The sequence below is a fragment of the Jaculus jaculus genome, chromosome 12 (genome assembly GCF_020740685.1).
Source record: "Jaculus jaculus isolate mJacJac1 chromosome 12, mJacJac1.mat.Y.cur, whole genome shotgun sequence".
Classification (NCBI taxonomy): Eukaryota; Metazoa; Chordata; class Mammalia; order Rodentia; family Dipodidae; genus Jaculus; species Jaculus jaculus.
In genome coordinates, this window is record NC_059113.1 from 106,813,368 (window position 1) to 106,836,818 (window position 23,451).

At 38.7% G+C, this 23,451-nt stretch overlaps 1 protein-coding gene across 3 annotated transcripts in view; it reads right to left on the reverse strand.

Annotated features, from left to right (window-relative positions):
* The window catches only part of Fstl5 (follistatin like 5), a 462,806-nt gene that overhangs the window by 137,524 nt on the left and 301,831 nt on the right, over positions 1-23,451 (reverse strand). For all 3 annotated transcript variants that reach the window (XM_045131273.1, XM_045131272.1, XM_045131271.1), the window contains exon 8: positions 8,007-8,127. In XM_045131273.1, coding sequence (XP_044987208.1) covers positions 8,007-8,127 — 121 coding nt within the window. The remainder of the gene's footprint in view (positions 1-8,006; positions 8,128-23,451) is intronic.

Genomic DNA, 23,451 nt, shown 5'->3' on the forward strand with positions numbered 1-23,451 from the left:
AGCAGAGGTGATGGTTAGATGCCTCTGTGTTTAATTTTTCCTGTGATATTGTCCACTTTTGAAGGAAAACAATAGAAGTGTTTGGTGTAGCCATCTTATAAAACCAATGGCTTTATTAGGGAGTTTTTGAGATAAATAGAAAACAGAAGCCACTTCACCTCGTATGAGGAACTTACATAATTTGAAGGCAGAGCAGTAAAAAGTACATACGGGTCTATTGTGAATACAGACAAGCTCTTTGCCCAGAGGGCAGTATGAAAATCGAATGACATTCAGATATTTCAAACATTCTGTATCACAGGCTTAAGATCTAAAGACAATTTGCTTTATGTAAAAAGAAAAGCATGAAATGCATCCCACTGGTAAAGTAAAATCCCTTTGATATATACATGATGTTTCCTCAAACAACGAAGCAGATACTCTCTCAGGCCCCTAATCTCATTCTACATTGTTAGAAAAGGAACAGGGGTGTTGATAGACTTTTATTTGCTCTTCACTCTGGGATACTTAAATAAACTTTACATTTCAAAACCACTTATAAATGCCAGTATCAGTGGTATTTTCAGGGAATGTCATGGTAGTCAATGATATATTTTATTTCTAGTCCAATTGATAAATTGTTCAGGCAGATATTTTAAACTCTAATGAAAACCTTGTTTTGTAAAAGTCTTTTTAACCTTTCCTTTTGAAAAGGGATTTAAAATAGAAAATGAGTGAAAGTAGTTTTAGAAAATAATTGAAATTATTATAAAATTATTATTAAAACATTATAGAAACATATTAGCTACTTTGAATTCTGTTGATTTTTTTTTTTCATATTCTTCCAATGTCTCTCCCTGTTCCCAAATATTCTCATGTTACTGGCCCATAACAATTGAGTAATCCCAATTTTCCAAGCATATGTTTGTTTGGAGTTATGCCATAAACATAACACCATAAAACCAATGGAAAGAAAGCATTCAAAAAGAATGCATATACCCCCAAAAATTAATTATAGAGCTGCTGTTTTTGTAACTGAATCTGCCATTTGTGGATGTTATATTACACATTATCATTATATTCTATTACTTTTATAAAATATATTCTAATATTACAGAAATCTTTGCAACAATGATGGTTTATTGGGCAGCCAATATTTATTCTTTCCTTCCTTTTCATTAGCACACTATCATTATTTTGACAGGTGGCAACACATAAACATCACTGAAGAATGGGCTTTTTCCTTAGTGAGTCCTTGGAAAGCACTGTACTTGTTTGTATAAAAAATGTGGGCTGAAGAGATGGTTTAGGGGTTAAGGTGTCTGCCTGCGAAGCCTAAGGACTGAGGTTCAATTCTCCAGGCCCCACATAAGCCAGGTGCACATGATTGCACATGCATTTGGACTTTGTTTGCAATGGCTAGCGGTCCTGGCATGCTCATTCTCTCTCTCTCTCTCAGTCTCTCTCTGTGTCATAAATAAATAAATAAATAAATAAATAAATAAATAAATAAATAAATAAATGAAAATAAAAATAAACTCTGTCTACAGTCCCCATGGAGTTGATTCGCATATCCAAGCAGGAGGGCCCCTTTGGAAAAGGCACATGGATGAGGGAAAGCATGGTACCAACATGTGTTGTTTACATACTAAGTATGGCCAGAACTAATAAAAATTATTTCAGATAAAAGCTACCATCAATCACGGGGTATAAGAGGGCCTACACCTATCAAACTGTCTATCAAAAAAGTAAGTGTTATCTCAATTTTCCGGGTGCTAACTTACTCTCCGTTGGAGAATCTGCTTCTCTTTTCCAGATAGATGCAGATCCTAAGAAGAGAGCTGCCCCAACATACCTCAAAAGGGGCCCAACTGAAACTAAGGACAACTGGTGAAATAAGCAAGGGTGATGTTTTCCTGTGAACTGGATACCAGCACAAGGGGGAAGGAGATCAACGCAGAGAAAAATCAACTCCTACCAAATCAGAGAGCCAGAGCCTCAGAGGCCCCCAACACCTCAGCACTGAAGCAGACCAAAAATGAACCCAACATGGCTCAGGGAAATCTTGCGGAAGAGGGGGCGGAAAGAATGTCAGAGTTACATGTTGGGTCATGATTTGCAGAGACATTTATCATACTAATAACTGGGGGCTATCTCCACAATGCACGACCCATTTTCATTAACAAGGAGGGTCTAATGGGAGGGGGTAGATCACAGATGAGCCTAAATAATGGTACCAAACTGCCTGTATTCACTGAAATGAAAACTAATAAATTAAATTTAAAAAAAAAAAGCTCTGTCATGTGTTTTCTCATATACTAGGTGCCATCTCCTGTTCTTCCCACCTGCTTTTCAGTTATACTATGTTCAGAATTCCCACAGCTCTTTTGAACATAGTGTGAGTAGACACAACAGGAAGTTGACAACTCAGGAAATATTGTAGATTGACCAAGCCAGTGCCACCCCTCAGGCCTCTGTTCATGTAATAGAAAAATGTGTTTGTGTCTCCTCTGAGCTCGAATCATAGAGGGCCTCTAGAAGCTGAAGAGAATCTTCACACTGCATTTCCCACTCTTCTTTCTGGCTTTTTCAAATCAGTTTAAACATAATCCTTGACATGCACTTACTATAGAACATGTTTGTGATTACTGATGGCTAAATTTGATGAATCAGTCTTACTCTATGCCTTATTATTCCCTTTAATTCAAACCAGGACTAGCAAATCGAATTTGGAACCACGGGGCTGTCCAAACACTGAGGAAACATTAGTGGGCATATCTCAATGCAAAATTGCCCATTAAAAGTATTTCTTATAAAAAGAATTTGCCAGTTGCTTGGAGAATATGCTCACAGCATAGAATTGTGTGGCTTTCTCCCTCGTTCTAGTAACATTATGTGATGTGTAAATTCCAGCTAAGTTTTCACTTCATGTTTTTTCTAGACTCAGTTGTATCTTTATCTCCCACAGAGCCCAAGATCCAGCACCACAATGGCTTCCTGGTAACCAGCCTGTAATCTACTTTGTCCCTCTTTGGGTCACTTACCTGACAAACAGAAAAAGCTTGCCGAGCCCAAATGTCTTTGCTGTCTGACTGCCACAAGTCAACCGTGACAGAACTAATGAGGACCACCCCCAAAACACCCAAACTCTGTTCATCATGCCAAGGACATGTCACGTATTCCATCACCTTCCTGCTCCTCCACAAAAATAATGGTTTTCCTTTCTCCTTCACTTCAGACCTCTTCACTTTCGCAAACTCTCCACTTCTGGCTCCCATTCGTCTTCCTTTCACGGCAGACGCCCCGGCCATGCAGCAGGGGATATCTTCTGACTGCCACACCTGCGCCTTCACCTCAGCAGGCCTGCCTTTCTTCTGCTTCCTCACCATGTGAGCTGGGAGCATTCCAAAGATCCGTCGGTGCATTTGTATAGACTACATTCCTTTTTAAAAATTTAGAGACTTACTGTTGTAGTTATCTTTATGCTGAAGAATCATATGCATTCATACTTGCTGGAATTTCTCATATCAGCAAAACAGATAGTCCCTGTTGTTTTATGAGGCCCCTGCCTTTGACCACGGGGACTTTCTCAGCGTAGCAAGGCTGTAGTGTGCTCTCCATCAGTGCCCTTCCTGAAGGGTTCGAACACTGGGGCATATAAGGATATTTCTTTGCCTCCTGTTTCCTCCTGAACTGCCTCGAACTCATTCCCAATACATGATTAAAAGTGGCCTTCAGGGGCTGGAGAGATGGATTAGTGGTTAAGTGCTTGCATGTGAAGCCTAAGGACCCATGTTCAACTTAGCCAGATACAAAGGTGAGGCAAGCACAAGGTTGCACATGCCCCCTAGGTGGCACAAGCGTCTGGAGTTCAATTGCAGTGATTGAGTCCCTGGCACACCAATTCTCCCTCTCTCTCTCTCTCTCTCTCTAAAATAATTTTTTTTTATTTATTTTTTATTTTTTTAAATTTTTTAAATTTTTATTAACATTTTCCATGATTATAAAATATATCCCATGGTAATTCCCTCCCTCCCACCCCACACTTTCCCATTTGAAATTCCATTCTCCATCATATTACCTCCCCATTACAATCATTGTAATTACATATGTACAATATCAACCTATTAAGTATCCTCCTCCCTTCCTTTCTCTACCCTTTATGTCTCCTTTTTAACTTACTGGCCTCTGCTACTAAGTATTTTCATTCTCACGCAGAAGCCCTGGGCTGGAGAGATGGCTTAGCGGTTAAGCGCTTGCCTGTGAAGCCTAAGGACCCCGGTTCGAGGCTTGGTTCCCCAGGTCCCACGTTACCCAGATGCACAAGGGGGCGCACGCGTCTGGAGTTCGTTTGCAGAGGCTGGAAGCCCTGGCGCGCCCATTCTCTCTCTCTCCCTCTCTCTGTCTTTCTCTCTGTGTCTGTCGCTCTCAAATAAATAAATAAAAAATGAACAAAAAAATATTAAAAAATAAATAAAATACTTTTTTAAACTGGCTTACAAAGGATAATCATATCTTCAATTATTCAATTTGAGGACTGAAGTTAGACCCAACATCCTGCTTGCTCTCTTAGCATGTCATCGTCATGATTCTGCCCCCCTGAGGACCCCATATATTCATGGAAACTTTGATACCAAGGGTTTCAAAGCATTTTAGTAAGACATAACAGGAGGCTTCTTTACATCTTATAAGATTCAGGGATCTGTGTAGGAAGGAATGGGAAAACATTACTATTCCACATAGGTAATCATTGCTAATATTGAATTTCTCTTAATTAGTTCATGAAGTTAGAGTTGTTGGTGGACAGGGGCTGTATTCTTGAGAGCTCATTATTTCTTTACCTGCCCTGTTGCATCTTCAGAAAATTGTGACGTGAGAGAGCAAACAGTTCATCCAGGGAGAAGATGAAGCTCCTGCCTCTGCCGGAGGAGCACCTGTCTTGCAACAGGGAGGCCTGCACTTAGGCGCGGGTTGCTGCTTCCCAGCTGGAGCCCAGCAGGAGAGTGGCCTTTCTGAGACAGCCTCTTAGGATGGAAGTGAGAAACGGGTGCTTCTGCAGAAAAACTGCGTACAGTGAGGCTCATACTTTCCCTAAATGACACTGTCCCCTGAGAAGGGCCATGTAGCACGCTGCCTGCTTACTTCAGAATGCAAATTTCTAACCAAACTTCCAGAGGAGATGTGGAAGCTGAGGGCTTTGCTTTATTATTATTATTATTATTATTATTATTAAAGTATAATCCTTAATTAGTCGGAAGATGAATTAAGATCTTTAAAATAAAAAGTTCATAGGTTTAAAGAACTGTGCCTGACGGGTGGGGGTGGGGCAAAAAGAAGATAAAAGGAAGGGATATTTTTTCTTTATTTGAGAGAGAGAGAAAATAAGCAAGGAGGGAAAGAGAAAAGAGAGAATGGATGCACCAGGGTCTCCAGCAGCTGCAAAGGAACTCCAGATACATGTGCCACCTTGTACATCTGGCTTATATGAATCCTAGGGAATTGAACCTGGGTCCTTTGGCTTTGTAGGCAGGCGCCTTAACCACTATCTCCAGCCCAAAGGGAAGGGACTTTGATCAGCATATATCATATACATGTATGACAGTTGTCAATAAAGAGTTAAGATGATAATAATGTTAACAATAATGACAATAATAATAAATAGCATCAAGCCAAATAAGATTGCTTAGAGTTAAGGGGAAAGAAGTAAGCCTGGGAACAAGGTAAGAGACATGAAAAGTTAGTTTGTAGTAGTACAGTAAATCAGAGAATATCTCTCCATTATAAAAATCCACAAAATTTCAGAGCAGTGGACTTAGCCAGGTTAGCAATCAGCCCCACTGACAAGACTAGATTTGCACGCATCACATGCAAACAGGGCGCAGCCCCCAAACAGACTCAACGGGGCCACTGGCTAAGCATTGGTCCACCTCACAGCATCCATGGCCCTGTGGACGTCTGCATTATGCTGCTGTTTTCTTCCCTGTCCTCCCTGGAAGCTCACTTCCAGATAAACCCAGAGCTAGTTAGGGGCTGAGTTTGCAACCAAAACCAAAGCCTAGGTTGGCTTGTGCTGAGTGACAATCATCTTCAGACAAGACTCCCCAATGTTCTCAGGGTTTCATGTAGCCCACGCTGCCCTCAAACTCTCTATGTATCCAAGTATGACCTGGAAAATCTGGCCTTCCTGTCTCCACCTCAAGCACTAGGAAGATAGGTGTCTCCACCAAGCTCTGTTTATATGGAGGTGGCAATCAGATCTAGACCAGGCTACTGGTGTGCGAGGCAAACACTCTGCCAACTACTGAGCCACATCCCAGCCCTGCTTTCCAGGTTTTCCAATGTTTTCTTAATTACCTTCCTGGACATTGACTTCATTCCAGAGTACTCATTTCAAGGTTTCTTTTCCTCCCTTTGAACTTCAGATCCAAGAGGCAGATCTGTCAGTCCTCATTCCTACACAGACCTAATCAACACTGAGCTTGATTACATTCTTGCATTAAAGGAAATCTACATACATAGTACCTAAATATACACCTAGGGCTGTCAGTCTCCTCACTTGAACGCTTGGCTTTTGCATCAATAATTGCATCTAAATTAACATATTAAATGTTAATCTCATTCAATCTCACAGCTGCAGCCTTCATTTCAGTGAATGGGAGAATCATATACCTACTGCTTCCTGCATATTCCTTTGACCTGTGTTTTTATTTTTTCTCCTTCTCATACATGAATGATAGTGGGAGATCCGCTTCAAAATATATTGCAAATATAACCACAGCATCTACATTTTAGGGCATTGGTATTTAGTACCAGAAAACTATAAGAGCTTTGTAATCATTCATGTATTTGAAACAAATTATAATGTGTTATTCTGCAGAGTAACCATGTGAACAGCATCCCATGACACTTAGGAAGGAAATCCAAACATGGACCAAGGTCACAAGCCCCCAAGTGCTCTGACATTTTCTTCAGAATTCACAATTACATGGACCAGCTCACTGCTCCTGACAGAAGGAAAGCAGTCTCTGCCTCCTTCTACAGATCATGGAGTAGACAGATGTGGGCACCATGATAAACTATGCCATTTAATCCATTTAATCAGTATTTACTAATAAACCATACAAACAATCCTGTGACACTCCAAGAAAATAACTAAAATTTGAATTTAAGGAATAAAAAGAAGCAAGACTCTTGTAGTAGGCATGATATCGACCTACGTGGTCAATGACTTTTGCCACAGAACCATCGCATTTTGCTATATATAAATAAATGAAATTTGCTGTATATAAATAAAAGTTTTCATTTAATTTCTTTCTTTCTTGGGCTTAAAAAAAAATTTCTTTATTTTCTTCCCTCCATTCTTGCTTTCTTTCCTTCCTTCCTTCTGTATGTTTGTATGTCAGCACACCACAGCCTGGTGCCCCTCTGGGTCCAACTTTATGTGTGTGTCTGAGGAGCCTAACCCAGACCAGCAAGCTTTGCAGGCAAGTACCTGTAACCACTGAGCCATCTCCCCAACCTGAGACAGAGGTCACGTGCACTCCAGGCTGGTTTTAAACTCAGATAATGATGATCTTGAACACCAGATCCTCTTGCCTCCACCTCCTGAGTATGGGGATGACTCATGTGTACAAGTATCTTTGTCTAAATAAGTTTTCTACAACATTAATAAGATCAATTAAATAGATGAGTCCATTAAATCTTTTCAATTGCTATCTTTGTTAGTTTATAAAATTTATGCTTCTGTAATTGACATTTAAAATAAAAATTTTTTATGTTTTAAAACATTAGCCTATGACTTTTTGGTAACTAAGCATTGCTAAAGTATAGTGTTTACTCTCATGGGCATTATTAATTCTTGTTTTTTAGATTTAAATGCTTTTCCATTAACGGTAAGTCCCTAAGCAAAATAAAACAAAAAATGAAGACCTCGGCCAAATTCAGGACAGAGAGGCCTTTCTTCCCTGCTCAGCCAATGGCAAAGTGGCCAAATCAAGAACAGTGACGCTGGTGGCATTGCCTCTTACCATTGACTTGGAAGATGTGAGTCTGGCGGATGTGTTCATAGCCCTCTGCGTAGCAGGTATAATTGCCCATGTGAGTTGTGGTGACTTTAGTAATGTACAAGGACCCATCATCTCCAAAGTCCTACAGAAAAACAAATGAGATGAAAACAAAGAGTGGGCATTTTGACAAGGTCATTGTTTTCAACAACAAAATAAATAGACTAAACTGTCTTTCTTATGATCAAAACAATCAATTTCAATCTAGAGACCTTAGCTTACCATTTTCCTAAGATATATTATATTTGATGGGGACAGGTTCAAGAGAAGATACAGATTATGATAAAAAATACATGTATTGGGCTGGAGAGATGGCTCAGCAGATAAGGTGCTTTCCTGCAAATCCTAAGGACCTGAGTTCAGTTCCCCAATACCCACATAAAGCCAGATGCACAAGGTGGTGCATGCATCTGGAGTCTGTTTGTAGGGGCTCCAGGGCCTGGTATATCCATTCTCTTTCTCTCTGTACTCTCTCTCTTTTCCCTCTCTCTCAAATAAATAAATAAATAAATAAAATATTTTTAAAATACATGTATAAAAATTGTCAACAAAAAAGAAACCTAACTTTTTGTATTCAAATAATAAAAATGAGTTCAACCTATAGCTTTAGCATATATATATATATATATATATATATACACATATATACATATACATATATATGTATATATATGTATATTTGTACACATATATATTTCATATGTGCATATATATATATGTATGTATATATATATATGAAATAACTGAATTTATAAACTAAGCTTGATTCCATGTTTTAGATTGATAATGCTATAACATTGTTCTCATAAAGTAAACATCTATTAATTACATTTTCATACATGTAATGTTCACTAATTTTATACTATTCAGGTTCATATTCACAAAGAAAAGTAGATGTTAATGCAGTATATTTAAAGCAGCATTTTGGAGCAGGACTTTTGTCGTATTTTCTTTCAGGAGAGTCTGGGAACTCAACCAAAGACCTCCCTCATGCTGAGCACGTGCTGCGCCGCAAGCCTCACCTCTGACCACAACTTCAATCTGAAGCTTAGAAATGACAGTTCATTTCAACAAAATAATCATATTATTCCAAAATGTATGAGGACAATTATATAGCCATTTTGAGGGGAGAAGTATGAAAGAATCACATGTGTTCATCAAGATCAAATCAAAGAAGCCCTTCTGGAACAGCCAAGAATAAGCTGGAAGAATCCTCTCTTCTCTAAAGGTAATGCAGTGGGGAAAATTATCAAAGCTTTCTTGGTCCCCTGTACTTTAAAGAATATGTATGAAAACATGTGGCTGATTTTTCTGTAGGAAGGGCAAAATTTGAACATTTTAACCTCACTTCCTTAAGTCTTCTCCAATAGCCACATGGAGGCTTTGATCCAGCAGCCTGTAACTAGGCTGGATGTGAGAGCCATTGTCCGATCAGAGACTGGAGGGAGGGAACATAGGTTTCACTCAAATTCCAGAGGCCCCACCTTAGAGAACTGTTTCTATTGGGCCTGTTTGGCAACTCCTAAGAAGCTTATATTTTTATGAACTTGATATGAGCAAAACTTGGAGCTCACCCTGTATAAATAGTTACATCCCTTAACCTTTTATTAACAAGAAAAAAATCAGCTAATATATAAATGCAAGTTGCAGATTACATTAGGTCGCTCAAGAATCTTATGACCAAATGAGGATGGGAAGTTATCATGGCATCTGAAGAGGTTCACATACTCCTTATAATGTGATGCAATACAAAAGTGATAAACTGTGTAAATGCTAAGAAAAGACACAGCATCCTGGGTCTCACAGCTAGCTGACTTTGACGCTCCACATAAGCAGAAAGTAAACACTGAAGCATTACACAGACTGCTTAGAATAACATTCCCTGAATGACAGCCACAGACATAGAATTCTCCAACGACTGGAAGAATACGCTGATGCAGAAACATTTAACTTATACCTGTCCAAACCTTCACTCACTTCTAAGACAATTATGAAAATACTTTGGTGGATTCATACAACATTCTCCTCCCTCCCAAAATAAGGTAACTTAAAACTATATCGAAATGAAGAAAAAAAAATACCTTATTCCCCAAAGACACTATCAAAAATATAAAAAAAAAAAACCCTTACAGTTTGGGAGAAAAATATGTGTAAATATTCTGGCAAGTATCCCATGATTGAAATATGTAACGAACTGTTACAATTTAAAAAGTATAAATATAATATGTCCAATTACAACAAGTAAAAGGTAACACATTTTGGAAAAGCTTTAAACATGAACAATAAGCATATAAAATGTGACTAGCATGATTTGTCCTTAAGAAAATGCAAAGAAAAATGAATCACATTCAAAAGTGCACCGGGGTCATGTAACAGTGCCTCAGTTCTTCTCTAAATTTCACCATTGTCAATGAACAAACTCTCATTCCCAGAACACAAGTGTGCTTATGTGTTCAAGTCCATACTTAATAGCCCAAAGCTCAAAAGAACCAAGTGCCTGCCAGGTAATAATGTATAACAGAGGTGACATATACGCGCAATGAAATATTGTTTACTAATAAACAGGCTTAGAGTACATTTTTACACTATAACATCAATAATTCCTGAAAAAAATTGGAAATATTTTGATTTGTTTAATTTATTTGAGAGGGAGAAAGAAGGAGGGAGGGAGGGAGAGAGAGAGAGAGAGAATGGGCTTGTCAGGGCCTCCAGCCGTTAGAAACAAACTCCAGATGTATTCTCACCTTGTACATCTGGCTAACATTAAGTCCTGGGGAATTTAACCTGAGTCCTTTGGCTTTGCAAGCAAGTGCCTTAACCACTAAGCCATCTCTCCAGCCCAAAAATATTATCTTAATGAGAAATTACAAAAGTAAGGGATATGAATTATATGTCTAGTTATATAAGAATTCCAGAACAGACACGTCCATAGACAGAAAATAGAGTACCCATGATCCGGGACAAGGGTTGGAGGTTGGAAACGACTGTTGGTCGTTACGAGGTCCTTATGATGTCGGGGACTCAATGTCACCAAGCCAGGGTGTCTCAGATGAGCATTCACTGAGACAGCCGGTCTGAGCTGAGGTTCTAAATCCTTCCCCCTTATAGACTCTCCATTAATTACAGCCAAGATGCACTTATCTACTGATATTTTGCAGTATATATTCATATAGTCATTACCTCCCTCCTGGTTTCACATCTCTAATTTTTCAACTATTTATTTTCTCAGCAGTTTTTTTTCGTCAGAGTTCCACTCCCAGAAAAAATCGTGTGTTTATTCTCAGTCTCCAGTATATCTTCAGTCTTTCAGTCAATAGACTGGTTAAATTGTTAGAGGCTTCTACAGCATAAGTGAATGGCCGTGGGCCACAGATGCCTGGAAATGGGGGACATGAAAAATCCCAGATCATCTGTTCTATTGATTTCACTCTTCTGAAGGCTGAGCACAAAGGACATAGGCAACACATTTCTAAACATAAAAAATAAATTGTTATAGCAACTCCGAATGGACTACATTTAATCATGTAAGAATAACAATCAAGATATGGGGCTGGAGAGATGGCTTAGCGGTTAAGCGCTTGCCTGTGAAGCCTAAGGACCCCGGTTCGAGGCTCGGTTCCCCAGGTCCCACGTTAGCCAGATGCACAAGGGGGCGCACGCGTCTGGAGTTCATTTGCAGAGGCTGGAAGCCTTGGCGTGCCCATTCTCTCTCTCTCCCTCTATCTGTCTTTCTCTCTGTGTCTGTCACTCTCAAATAAATAAATAAATAATTAAAAAAAAATCAAGATATGTATACCCAGTAGATATGGTCAGCACTTCAGAATTTACAAGATAGTAAGTTATGTAGAGATCCCAGAATATAACAACTTGCTTTTTCATCTCTATTTAATCACAAGCATTATTTAAATAATTCTAATAAAAGATCTGAAAGTATTAAAAAGTCATCTTTAAATTTTTCAATTTTCTTCCCATATTATATTTTTCCACACAGTTCTAAACTATCTAGTGCCATACTGTAAATGCAGTTTTCTATTAAAATTATGTATTGACATTAAAGTAATAACCTTTATCTCAAAAGCTATTTTCTTAGCTTTTTACATATACAAACATATATTCATAAAATAACAATAAAAGTAATTTAAGCAAACTGTGGAATTGACTATTGCACTATACTCTTGTGGTTTATATAATTTTTCTAGAAGCTGTGAATGTTTCTTGCTAGCCTATTTTATACACTTAATCTAGTACCAATAAACAACACTGAAAAATAAATGATATAATTTCAATTTAGTAAGTAAATAAGTTTTCAAATCTCTTTCTTAAAGCACTCCATCAATCAATTTAAAGAAATACAACAAAAAGTCTAACTTAACAAACATTAATGGGAATTACTGTTTTTGATGGATAAGCAAATTTTATGCAACTACATTCTATGATAGGAAAAGCAAAACTGAAACCATTCAAAATTTGTGCAACTCTTTTATTTTGTTTTTATGTTAAGCAATCACATTACTTTATCTTAAGGAAATAATTCAGCAGACAGATTTCAATGATATCTTTAAATAAGTAGATATACTATATTCTTAAACACACTTCTTAGAATTCTATGCTATTAACATAAAAATCTAGGCGTAATTGCCTATAGAAGTGTAAAGGATAAGCAGGGCCACTGCTGGAAACCACTGCATTTTATGAATGTATGTTGAGTTTTGTGAAGACTTATACATTAAGCTTGCAATCCAGAGAGTTCTACAAGGCAACAGAGTTCTGTGGCCACTTTTGAAAAGTTTTTTTTTTTATTTTTTATTTTTTTCGTTTATTTATTTGAGAGAGACAGAGAGGGACAGAAAGAGGCAGATAGAGAGATGATCCATAGATAATTGATAGGAAGAGGAGATGGAAGTATATAGTCACATATGTGAAGCATTGTTTCTTTTATTAATTATCCATATGTGGGGGGGGATGCATGTGTGCACACGTGCGCACGCATGTGCATGCCAGGATCTCTTGCTGCTGCAAACAAATGTTAGTCTGTCTTTACTTGAGAGGATGGTGAGTTGAATCTGGGCCTACAGGCTTTGCAAACAAGCACCTATAGCCATTGAGCCAATGAGCCATCTCCCCAGTACCCACATTCACATTCTGATATCAGCCAGACCTAGTATGGCAATTCAATGGAAAAGATCAGTGTAGTCAGTAAACATTTCTAGAGCAGCTGGGTAAGCTTAGCTAAGTAGTTAAATTTGCAATGCATTTCTGTCTGGCACCATACACAGAAAGAACAGCCACAGAGTGCAGTATGCACATGTGAAAGACTGCTCTAAATCACTTGGTAGAAAATGTAGAAAAAATGGCTTCATAATCTCAGGCATCAAGACATAAGGTGACTTTTAAAATCAAGAGACCATCGAGGCATTTCCTCCCACCCATAACTGATGGCTAACCCCACAATGTACGACCGATATACCCCAACAAGAAGGGTCCCTGTGGAGGGGGGAGGACAGGGAGGAGGCTAACAATGGACCAACTTGACTGTATTCACTGAGTACAAAACTAATAAATAAATAAATAAAAATAAAAGTAAATCAAGAGACCAACAGAGGAAATCCTTAAGAAATACCAAACTTAAAATTATAAAGAGTTCTTATTAATAAAAGGGGGGAAAGAGAAAAGATGCATTATAAAGCCAGAATGATGCAAACAATGAGTCACAGAAAATGATTATATTAAATTGATCAAAGAAAAAACAAAATAGCAAAAATTCAACAGGAATGTGAAGACCTGCAATGTTACTGAGAAGGAAAATGAAAATACCATCCAGGCTATGAAAAGATTCGCAGGCTCATTACAGATCACCAAAATCAACTTACTTCAATATGAAAAGACTTTTAAAACACCTCCTGACAAAAATCAATTTGTGAAGTACAAACCCAAATATTTACATATCCTATATATCTTACTCAGATCCTCATTTGTCCGTGACCTTTCCAAGGACTTGACAGTACCACTGAACCATGCTTGCCTGGCTTGTGTCATTTATGCAAAACACTTCCATGAATACATTCATGATTGGCGGAACATTCTCATGTGTAAACATTAATGGTATTTGCACCTATAGGAATCAACTGATTATATTTTTGCTTAAAGAGTACAAATTTTATGTGCACCATTGGGTAGTATGATATTAAATTGGACACTAAAGCTAACTGTGCACACACACACACACACACACACACACACCTTAGCTAGACTTTAAATTGTGTATCTCAAATTAAGTAGTTTCCCTTATATGTATGTGGATTGTCCTGATTAAGCTGTGATTCTAAACAGCTTGAGTTACACTGAAATTTTTAATGGATTAAATAACCCAGTTAGATTTTAAACTTTCTTTTGGAATGCTTTGAAAGAAAATGGATTTTTGTTTCAGTTTTATCACAAGTATTAGTAACGTAATGGGTAAAAAAAAAAAATCCTGGAGTTATGGGCTGGAGAGATGGCTTAGAGGTTAAGCACTTGCCTGTGAAGCCTAACTACCCCAGTTTGAGTCTCGATTCCCCAGGATCCACACAAGCCAGATGCACAAGGTGGTGCATGCATCTGGAGTTAGTTTGCAAGGGCTGGAGGCCCTGGCATGCCCATTCTCTCTCTCTCTCTTCCTCTTTCTCTATCTCTCTGTCTGTCATTCTCAAATAAATATATAAAAATAAACCAAAAAATCCTGGAGTTATAGTAACTCTTGACCCATTGTTGAAATACAATGTGCATTTCAGAGTTCTACCTTCATCTCATATGTAGATGGGGAGAATGTTATACCTATCCAAACCATGAGAAGAGGTATATACTCTCAAAACTATACTTTTGTTCTTTTCAACTGCTTATAGTTCTGGGTAACTGACAAGTCTGAAATTGACAGACAGCTGGTACTTCCTTAAAGAAATTAACCAGAGCATTGAATGAAAACAAAGCTTCCATATAGGGAAGGGCAAAATAATCAACTTGCTGTCTGATGCACCACCGCGACGGAACATGCAGGCTTGTGGGAACACAAACCCTGGGCCTGTAGTCTGACAGGACTTGAGAATGACATCCTTCACTGTGCTGTAAGAAAACGCAATCAGGGCTGGAGAGATGGCTTAGCGGTTAAGCGCTTGCCTGTGAAGCCTAAGGACCCCCGTTCGAGGCTCGGTTCCCCAGGTCCCACGTTAGCCAGATGCACAAGGGGGTGCACACGTCTGGAGTTCGTTTGTAGAGGCTGGAAGCCCTGGCGCGCCCATTCTCTCTCTCTCCCTCTATCTGTCTTTCTCTCTGTGTCTGTCACTCTCAAATAAATAAAAAAAAAAAAGAAAAGAAAACGCAATCATTAGAAAAACAGTGTTGCTCACACATGACATGATACATTGCATCTGCTAATCTGACTTGCACTTTAAAATTCTGTTTTATTTTGCAGTTATTTGTTTTTATACTTTTGGTATCTTGAAGCATAGTCTCATGTTCTAGCCCAAGCTGGTCTCAAATTGGCAATCCTCCTGCCTCAGCCCCTAGAGTGATGAGATTATAGGCCTGAGCTACTTTGGAACCTGGACTCTGTGAATACTGTTTAATTTTGATCAATTTCTAAGTAGTTGATAATGTGATTTCAGACATATTTGCCATCTATGAAGCATTGTTTCTAAATCTTATGCAGAAATCCTGGTGGAACTATCCAAGGAGCAGGTGTCACAATGACTCCTGACTATAATTCTGCTGTGGGGACTCCACCACCATTACCACCCGCAGCTGCACTTTCTCATTGTAACTCTCCTGAGACTGTCAATGGCACGCTGTAGTTTCCACTGATGAAATACTAGAATATACAACCATCACATGGACAAAATAACCTTCAAAAGCCTCCTTTAATTGTATACAAATATAAAGTGACTATTTCTCCATATGTACCAATTTTTAATACCTCTACCTCAGGGAAAAAAAAAAAAAAAAAGAGGAATTTTTTTTCAAACTTTCAAAATAATTAAGTCGACTTTTTTTTCCCTTTTTTCTTTTTATAGTATTGCAGACGGGCCCAGGGCCTTGCACATGCTAGGCAAGGGCTCTCTCATTCAGTTATACCTTCAGCTCCAAAATCAACACGCACACACACATCGTTCCGTGCTCACATTTTGAGACAGTACCCCGGACTAACTATACACTTAGGATCCTCTTGCTTCTGCCTCTTGAGGACTAGGAACAAAAGGCTGGGCCACTATCACTAAGCCAAAACTTACTATAAATTTCTTTTTCTTTTATCCTGTCTTCTTCTGGTTGTTTGTTGTTGTTTTTTAATTGGAGAGCTGGGCCTGAACCCAGGATTTTTCATATGCTAAGCCAATGCTCTACTAGAATTAACTTTGAATTTTATTATTTTGTAACAATCTGAAATCTCCATTCCTAATTAATAATTCATTTATTTTAACTTACTATCTTACTGGCTGTGCAAAACTTATTCCTTTCAACAGACTTTCAACTTACCCAGCATCATGATGTAGACTCTAAAAGCACAGCTAGGCCATTAGCCCCTGATCTTCAGAAACAATGAGTCTGTGCATGCCACTGATTGCTTCTCCCACTCAGCTCAATAATAGTTACCACAAATTGTCTATGTAGATAAGATATCAGTACCTAATGGAGGGATGAAAGGTATCGGGGATCTTGGAATTGAGAGGAAAATCTAAAAAGGTGTAAGAAGATATATTTTAAGAAAGATGAAAGAAAGAAAGAAAGAAAGAAAGAAAGAAAGAAAGAAAGAAAGAAAGAGAAAGGAAGGAAGGAAGGAAGGAAGGAAGGAAGGAAGGAAGGAAGGAAGGAAGGAAGGAAGGAAGGAAGGAAGGAAGGAGGGAAGGAGGGAAGGAAGGAAGGAAGAAAAGAAAGAAGGGAGGGAGAGAGAGAAAGGGGAAGAATGGGTTGTAGTTAAACCTGTTACTTTTGCTCAGGCTTTCAGGAATGTTCACAGCACATCCAGGCAGCAGACCCTTATAGCTTTCCAGCAAGTCCCAGTACTGGCTTTTCTGCTCAGTTTAGCCAAGTGACTACCTCTAGCCTGTGACGCAACCTCCAGCCCCTGACTCTGTCTCTAGCCTATGACTCCAACTTGCAGTTAGGTGTTATACACCAGGCTACACTGAAGTATGCTAACCAGACTTCACTAGTAAGGAATAGTAAAATTATGAGTACATGAAATCAATACAATCGCAGTAAGTTAATAAACATAACTTTTTAATGAAGACAGTCTTCCACGAAGACTGTGCAACTTCTTTCCAAGGTGTGTCACCACGGCTTTCGGGTCATGGTTTGTGAAAGCATCAGGCTCACTGACATAAAACCCAGGAGTGTTGTTTCAGGCCTGACCCCAGACAATTACAAAGGCCTGATTGAACTGGAGCCCTCATGGGGGAAAGCCCTCACCATCACCGTGTACTTGGAACACAGCCTGTTCACTGGTGCTCTGATGGGAGTGTGACCCGCGGCCTCACGATCCCACAGGTCAATCGTCCCAACCCAGTAACCTGGGAAGCATCTGCTTTTAGATGTTCTCCCTGGAGGAAAGAGGGTCTGGAAGGCTTCTTTCACCTCTAGGTCTCAGAACTTCTTCACATCCAGTCCTTGTCCCTGCAGGGTTACAAAATGGCAAGGTTCTCTCTCGCCTGCTTTCTGGGAAGTGATGTGATGGCTGCATCCTGCTATCACTGACTCTCCTCTGGCAGTGCAATTTCTTGATGGAAACCAGCCCCTGGAGTACTTTCTGCAGCATAGCCTCAACTTTCCCAGCAAGCCTTTCCTGTGGCTCATTTCTTCTACTGTACCAACTACTTACTGGCCTAAAAATCAGGGATAGTGCAGTGGAAATGCAATTAAAGAGAGACCAGAAAAATGCCATGGATGCCCACCAGGGAAATTGTCATTGGGTTCAGAAATCCCAGACACCACAGAGCTGCAGCCTGAACCCTGTGGCCCCAGCTTCTGCCCAAGACTGACCAATGACCCACCAGGACTGACCACATTTACATATTCCTGTTGGCACAGTGGAGTTGAATGTGTGCCTCAAATGGACCTCCCAGGACTGACCCCCATTCCCAGGGTGCAGGAAGGGGATCACCCTAAGGGAACAAGTGCTTCTCCAGAATGCAGACCCCCATGTGGCACTCCTCTGGTTCGTCAGATGGTTCTCTTGTAATTACCCAGCTGTGAACTCCTGAAGGACACTCAATCTACCAATTCTCTTTCTATGCTTCTCTAATGGGTGAATACCTTCAATTCCTCCCTATCATTTCCATGCTAGCATGGTAGACAGTATATGATAGAAGTTAAAATGTGGTGAAGTGATCAAACAGTAAATAAGAGTGATTGGAAATATAAACATTAAATAATGTTAAGTGTGATCTAAACAAAATGAACAATAAATCTTAGGACTTTGAAGTACAAATATTTTATAGGATGCATCTCCCTTCAATATCAGCATATTTTATGTAAATTACATTGTAATTCCTACAAGAAAATGATTTCATAATATTGGTTTTCATTTCAAGCTAGTGGTGCTGACCTTATTTGAGTCCCTTGGAATCAAATTGTTTTATATTAAATTAATGTTAAACTGTTATTTAAAATATACAAATTGTGCATGTCAATGTGTACCATATGATGTTCTGGCTTATGTACCAGACCAAATTTTTGAGTCATGTTTTATTCTTTTTTCCTTCATCTGTGACATAAGATGATTTTATAAAAGTTTGGGGGGAAAAAATCAACCTACATCTACAGCTCTATTTTATTAGCAGGGATCTGAAACTATCATTTGGGTGTTTCTCAGCACTCTGATAACACACTTGAGAAAAGCAAAACATGTGAAACTTAATTCTTCACAGGCCAAATTCATAAATGACCAGACGTAGTAGGCATTTTAAAGTACTGACTTAAGGGCTAAAGAGATAGCTAAGTAGTTAAGGCACTTGCCTGCAAAGCCCAGTGAACTAGGTTTAATTTCTAGCATCCAGTAAAGCCAGATGCATAAAGTGGCACATGCATCTGGAGTTCCTTTGGAGTGCCTAGAGGCCCTTGCACACCCATTCTCTCTGTCTCTCTCTGCATGCAAATAAATACAAAGCTTTTGTTTTTGATTTAAAAAGTACTGACTTGACATTCAAGAAATGTTTATTCCCCATAAGAGAGACCATAACCCCTGTAGCAAGGGGCAGCTCTTTCCGAGGTCCCTGTCAGTTGCCCATCCTGCCTTCACAGCAATGCCAGGACCCCTGCAGTCTCTCAGACACACTCTATTGCTTATGTATCAGAACCGAAATCTGAACTTCCTCCTTTTCAATCAACTCACAAATTCATCATCCATTCTTAAATTAATAAGTCAAATGGCATGTTACATTAATTTAGTACATGATGCTATCATATTATATCTATTGAACAATATAATATTCAATATGCCATGCCACTTTCCTTAGCATACAAAGACCAAAACATTTAGAACAGGAAATAGTAATTACAAATTAAAACTTCCAGATGGTTCTTTATTATCCATTTGAGAGAATTAGTTTCAAGCTTCCTTTTGCAGATGAATATATCTGATGATTATGGACGCTTCGTTTCATTTATGTAGGAATGAAGATAAAGCATTATTAAAACATTATGTCTTATTTAATGCTACCTTCAAATTAGAAGTAGAGTGAAAATAGAGTTGCGAGAAGGAGTAGGCAGTTAGGGTGACTGGGTCCCTAAAAGTAGAAAAACAGGCAGGATGGTCTACACTTGCTAGAATTCTTATCTCTTACCAAGACCTGCTTTTCCACAAACAAGCTGGACTACTTCTGGGAGAGAAGTCTTTCGTGGGATTTAAACATTGTTGATGATAAAGTTCAGTCCCCACAACTTGGGCTAGCCTCTACCTGAGACATCCCCTAGGTTCACCTGAACTAGCAGGTGGGGCCCACCATCCTAAGGTTATAAATATGTTTACGATGGGAAGACACGCTCTCTGAGCTGCCTGATCACTTGGGAACTGCCAGTTGCTGACGAATTTCCTCTAGGCTGGGCTGAGCCAAGGGAGGGGGCTCCCTAGTCCTTACTCTCCACGTGGATTCTCTATACCCTCTAGTTTCCCATATGGAAGGATCTCTTTGAACTTTCTTTTATTTCTTTTTTTCTCCATGGTCTTCCCAGGCCCTCTAGCCATGTGGGTACCTTTCCTTATTCTGTACTTCCTTCAACAAATATAATTTAATAATTATCCTTCTCAGTCTTTTTTAAGTCACTTCTTTGATTAAAAGTAGACATGAACCTAGGGTTTAGGGTTCAAGGACTTTCTCGAACCCAGCACCCTGTTACAGTTGGAGCACACATGATTTATGTTGCATATTGGAATATGAAATCCAACTTCAACAAAAATAATAATTTCCCATGGAATGATGTGACACTTCAAGGGTGACTATTCTTTTGTTTATTTGCTTTGTTTGAGGGAGGGTCTCACTCTAGCCCAGGCTAACCTAGAATTCACTATAGAGTCTCAGGGTGGCCTCAAACTCACAGAATCCTTCTACCTCTGACTCCTGAGGGCTGGGATTAAAGTTGTATGTCACCATGCCCTGCTGTATTTTTTTCCTTTTTATTAAAGAAGGAAACTGGTTTAAGAGAACTTGGATGTAGAATATGTTTTAGGCATTGGGGTATACATTTTCAATGTCCTGAAACTTTGTTGTTTATAGTTTATTAATGTTTTCATTAATAAATTTTACATTGTGATTTTTTTTAATAATGTAATTGTGACATTTTGACTATTTTCTTAGAAAGGTAATTTCCACATTCTACCCTGTGGATCCATGTCAAGAAAACACCCCTCTAATACAAAAAAATAATCTGAGATATAAAGCACACTTTCTTATCTTATCATTTTTTTGTTTTTTCTTTAGAAGTGAATATGCTTTATGCTTATGAAATATTGGTGCAAGGATATATAGTTTTTTATAATTTGTTTGAAAATTGATATTCCATCCTTTGATTAATAAAATGCTAAGATATAAATAAAATACTAATAATAATATCTAACAAATTAACATGGAATTTAAGTGAGAATAAAAGTTATATAGAAAAAGTTATTGAGAAACATTTAATGATGCAATATGAAATTAGTTCATCTATACATATACATATATATATATATATACATATATATATATGTATATATATATATATATATATATATATATATATATATACACACACACACACACACACATTAAAGAATAGAAAAAGTCAGAGCTGGAGAGATGGCTTAGTGATTAAGGCACTTGTCTGCAAACCTTAAGGACACAGGTTCGATTTCCCAGGATCCACATGAGCCAAATACATGGTAGTACATACATCTGGAGTTTGGTGGCCGTGGCTAGAGGTTCTGGTGCACCAATTAGGTCTCTCTCTTTATTTCCCTCTCTCTCTCTCCCTTTTTCTTTCTCTCTGTAACAAATAAATAAAAAATTTAGAAAAAAAATAATAGAAGGCAGTCAAATTTAAGACTTACAGGCCATCTCTGATTTCTAAGAATGTACTTCCATGATTTATTCCAGCTCTTTTTTTTTTTTTAATTTTTATTTATTTATTTGAGAACGACAGACAGAGAGAAAGACAGATAGCGGGAGGGAGAGAGAATGGGCGAGCCAGGGCTTCCAGCCTCTGCAAACGAACTCCAGACGCATGCGCCCCCTTGTGCATCTGGCTAACGTGGGACCTGGGGAACCGAGCCTCGAACTGGGGTCCTTAGGCTTCACAGGCAAGTGCTTAACCGCTAAGCCTATTCCAGCTCTTTTTAAATGCTTTTTTTTGATAATCATAGTATTTACCAGTTTCCTATAAATTTCAGTTTCATTTTATTCATTTATATGAACAAAAGTCATTAGAACTTGATGAGGATTGAATTAGCTTTGTCCATAACCATGAGTAATGATGACAATCTAATAACACTGTCCTGAAGCTCAGGAGCCCAGGGGCATGCACTGCATTTTCAGCCATGCTGTGTTTTTGAATTTATTCCGTAAGGGTTGGTAGGTTTCATGTCTAGGCATAGATAGTTTAAGGGTGCTTTATAACCTCATTTTTCAGTCTATTTCTAAGTGTTTAAATGTCTTTAAATTCTAGGGTTATTTTCCAAATTTATTATTTGATACTCATTACTGTGTATAAATGAACACAAATGCTTATTTTAATCCTTTCTCTTAACTAAAGTCATGTATTAGTCCTAAAACTGGTTGTGTCTGAGTGTATGCAATCAGTATTTGATGAACATGGCAGTTGTTCTGTAAACAGAGATGGTTCTTCTTTGACTTGGAGGTTTATTCATTCTTGCATTTGCCTACATGCTCCAGCATTGCTACCACTGCTGTGAGGAAGAGTAGGTGTAGCAGACGGCTTGGGGTTCACTGAGATGAACGTCCAGACCAGGCACAGTTATGGAGGAAGGGATTTTTATTGAAGCTTACAGAAGAAGCTGGCCTGCTTTCTCAGGACCAAGGAGAAAGAGAAAGAGAGAGAGAGAAGCACAAGCCAAAAGCCACACAGCACAGCACACTTCAGGAACTCCAGCTAGGCACACTTTGCATATCTTTAGATTGAAATCTGAAACCCATCACCACACCTTAAGATCCACCCAGTGACACTGCCTCCAGCCAGGTGGCTGCAGATGCAAATTACAAACAAATAAAAATCTGAATATAGGGCTGGAGAGATGGCTTATCAGTTAAGCACTTGCCTGTTAAGCCTAAGGACCCTGGTTCGAAGCTCGATTCCCCAGGACCCACGTTAGCCAGATGCACAAGGGGGCACACACATCTGGAGTTCGTTTGCAGTGGCTGGAAGCCCTGGCACGTCCATTCTCTCTTTCTCTCTGCCTGTTTCTCTCTCTGTCTGTTGCTCTCAAATAAATAAGAATAAACAAAAAAAAATATTCAAAACACTGAATCTACTGGGGGCTATCTATTCAAACCATCACAGTAGGATTTCTTGTATTGCTCCATATGTCAGAGGAAGAGCTACAAATTTTCACCATTCGGTTTGTTAATTATATATTTGTAGATTAGCCCTTCTTCTATCTAGTTTCTTTCTATACCTAGTTTGTTGAACATTTTAGTCATGAAAGAGTCTTACATTCTATTAATGTTTTCTCTGTATCTTTACATCTTAACATCAAAAGGGGGCAAAGGAACTCACCAGACATTTCTCCAGAGAGGGCATACAAGTGTCCATGCTGCAGATAAATGAACACCCAGAATCATGGTAGGAGTGTGTGAATCAGAACCAGGAACAAGCATCACCTCAGTTACAATGACAGTTATTAAATGAACAGATGAATATAAGACAGCCACAGTTGTCCACAGTGGGGAGA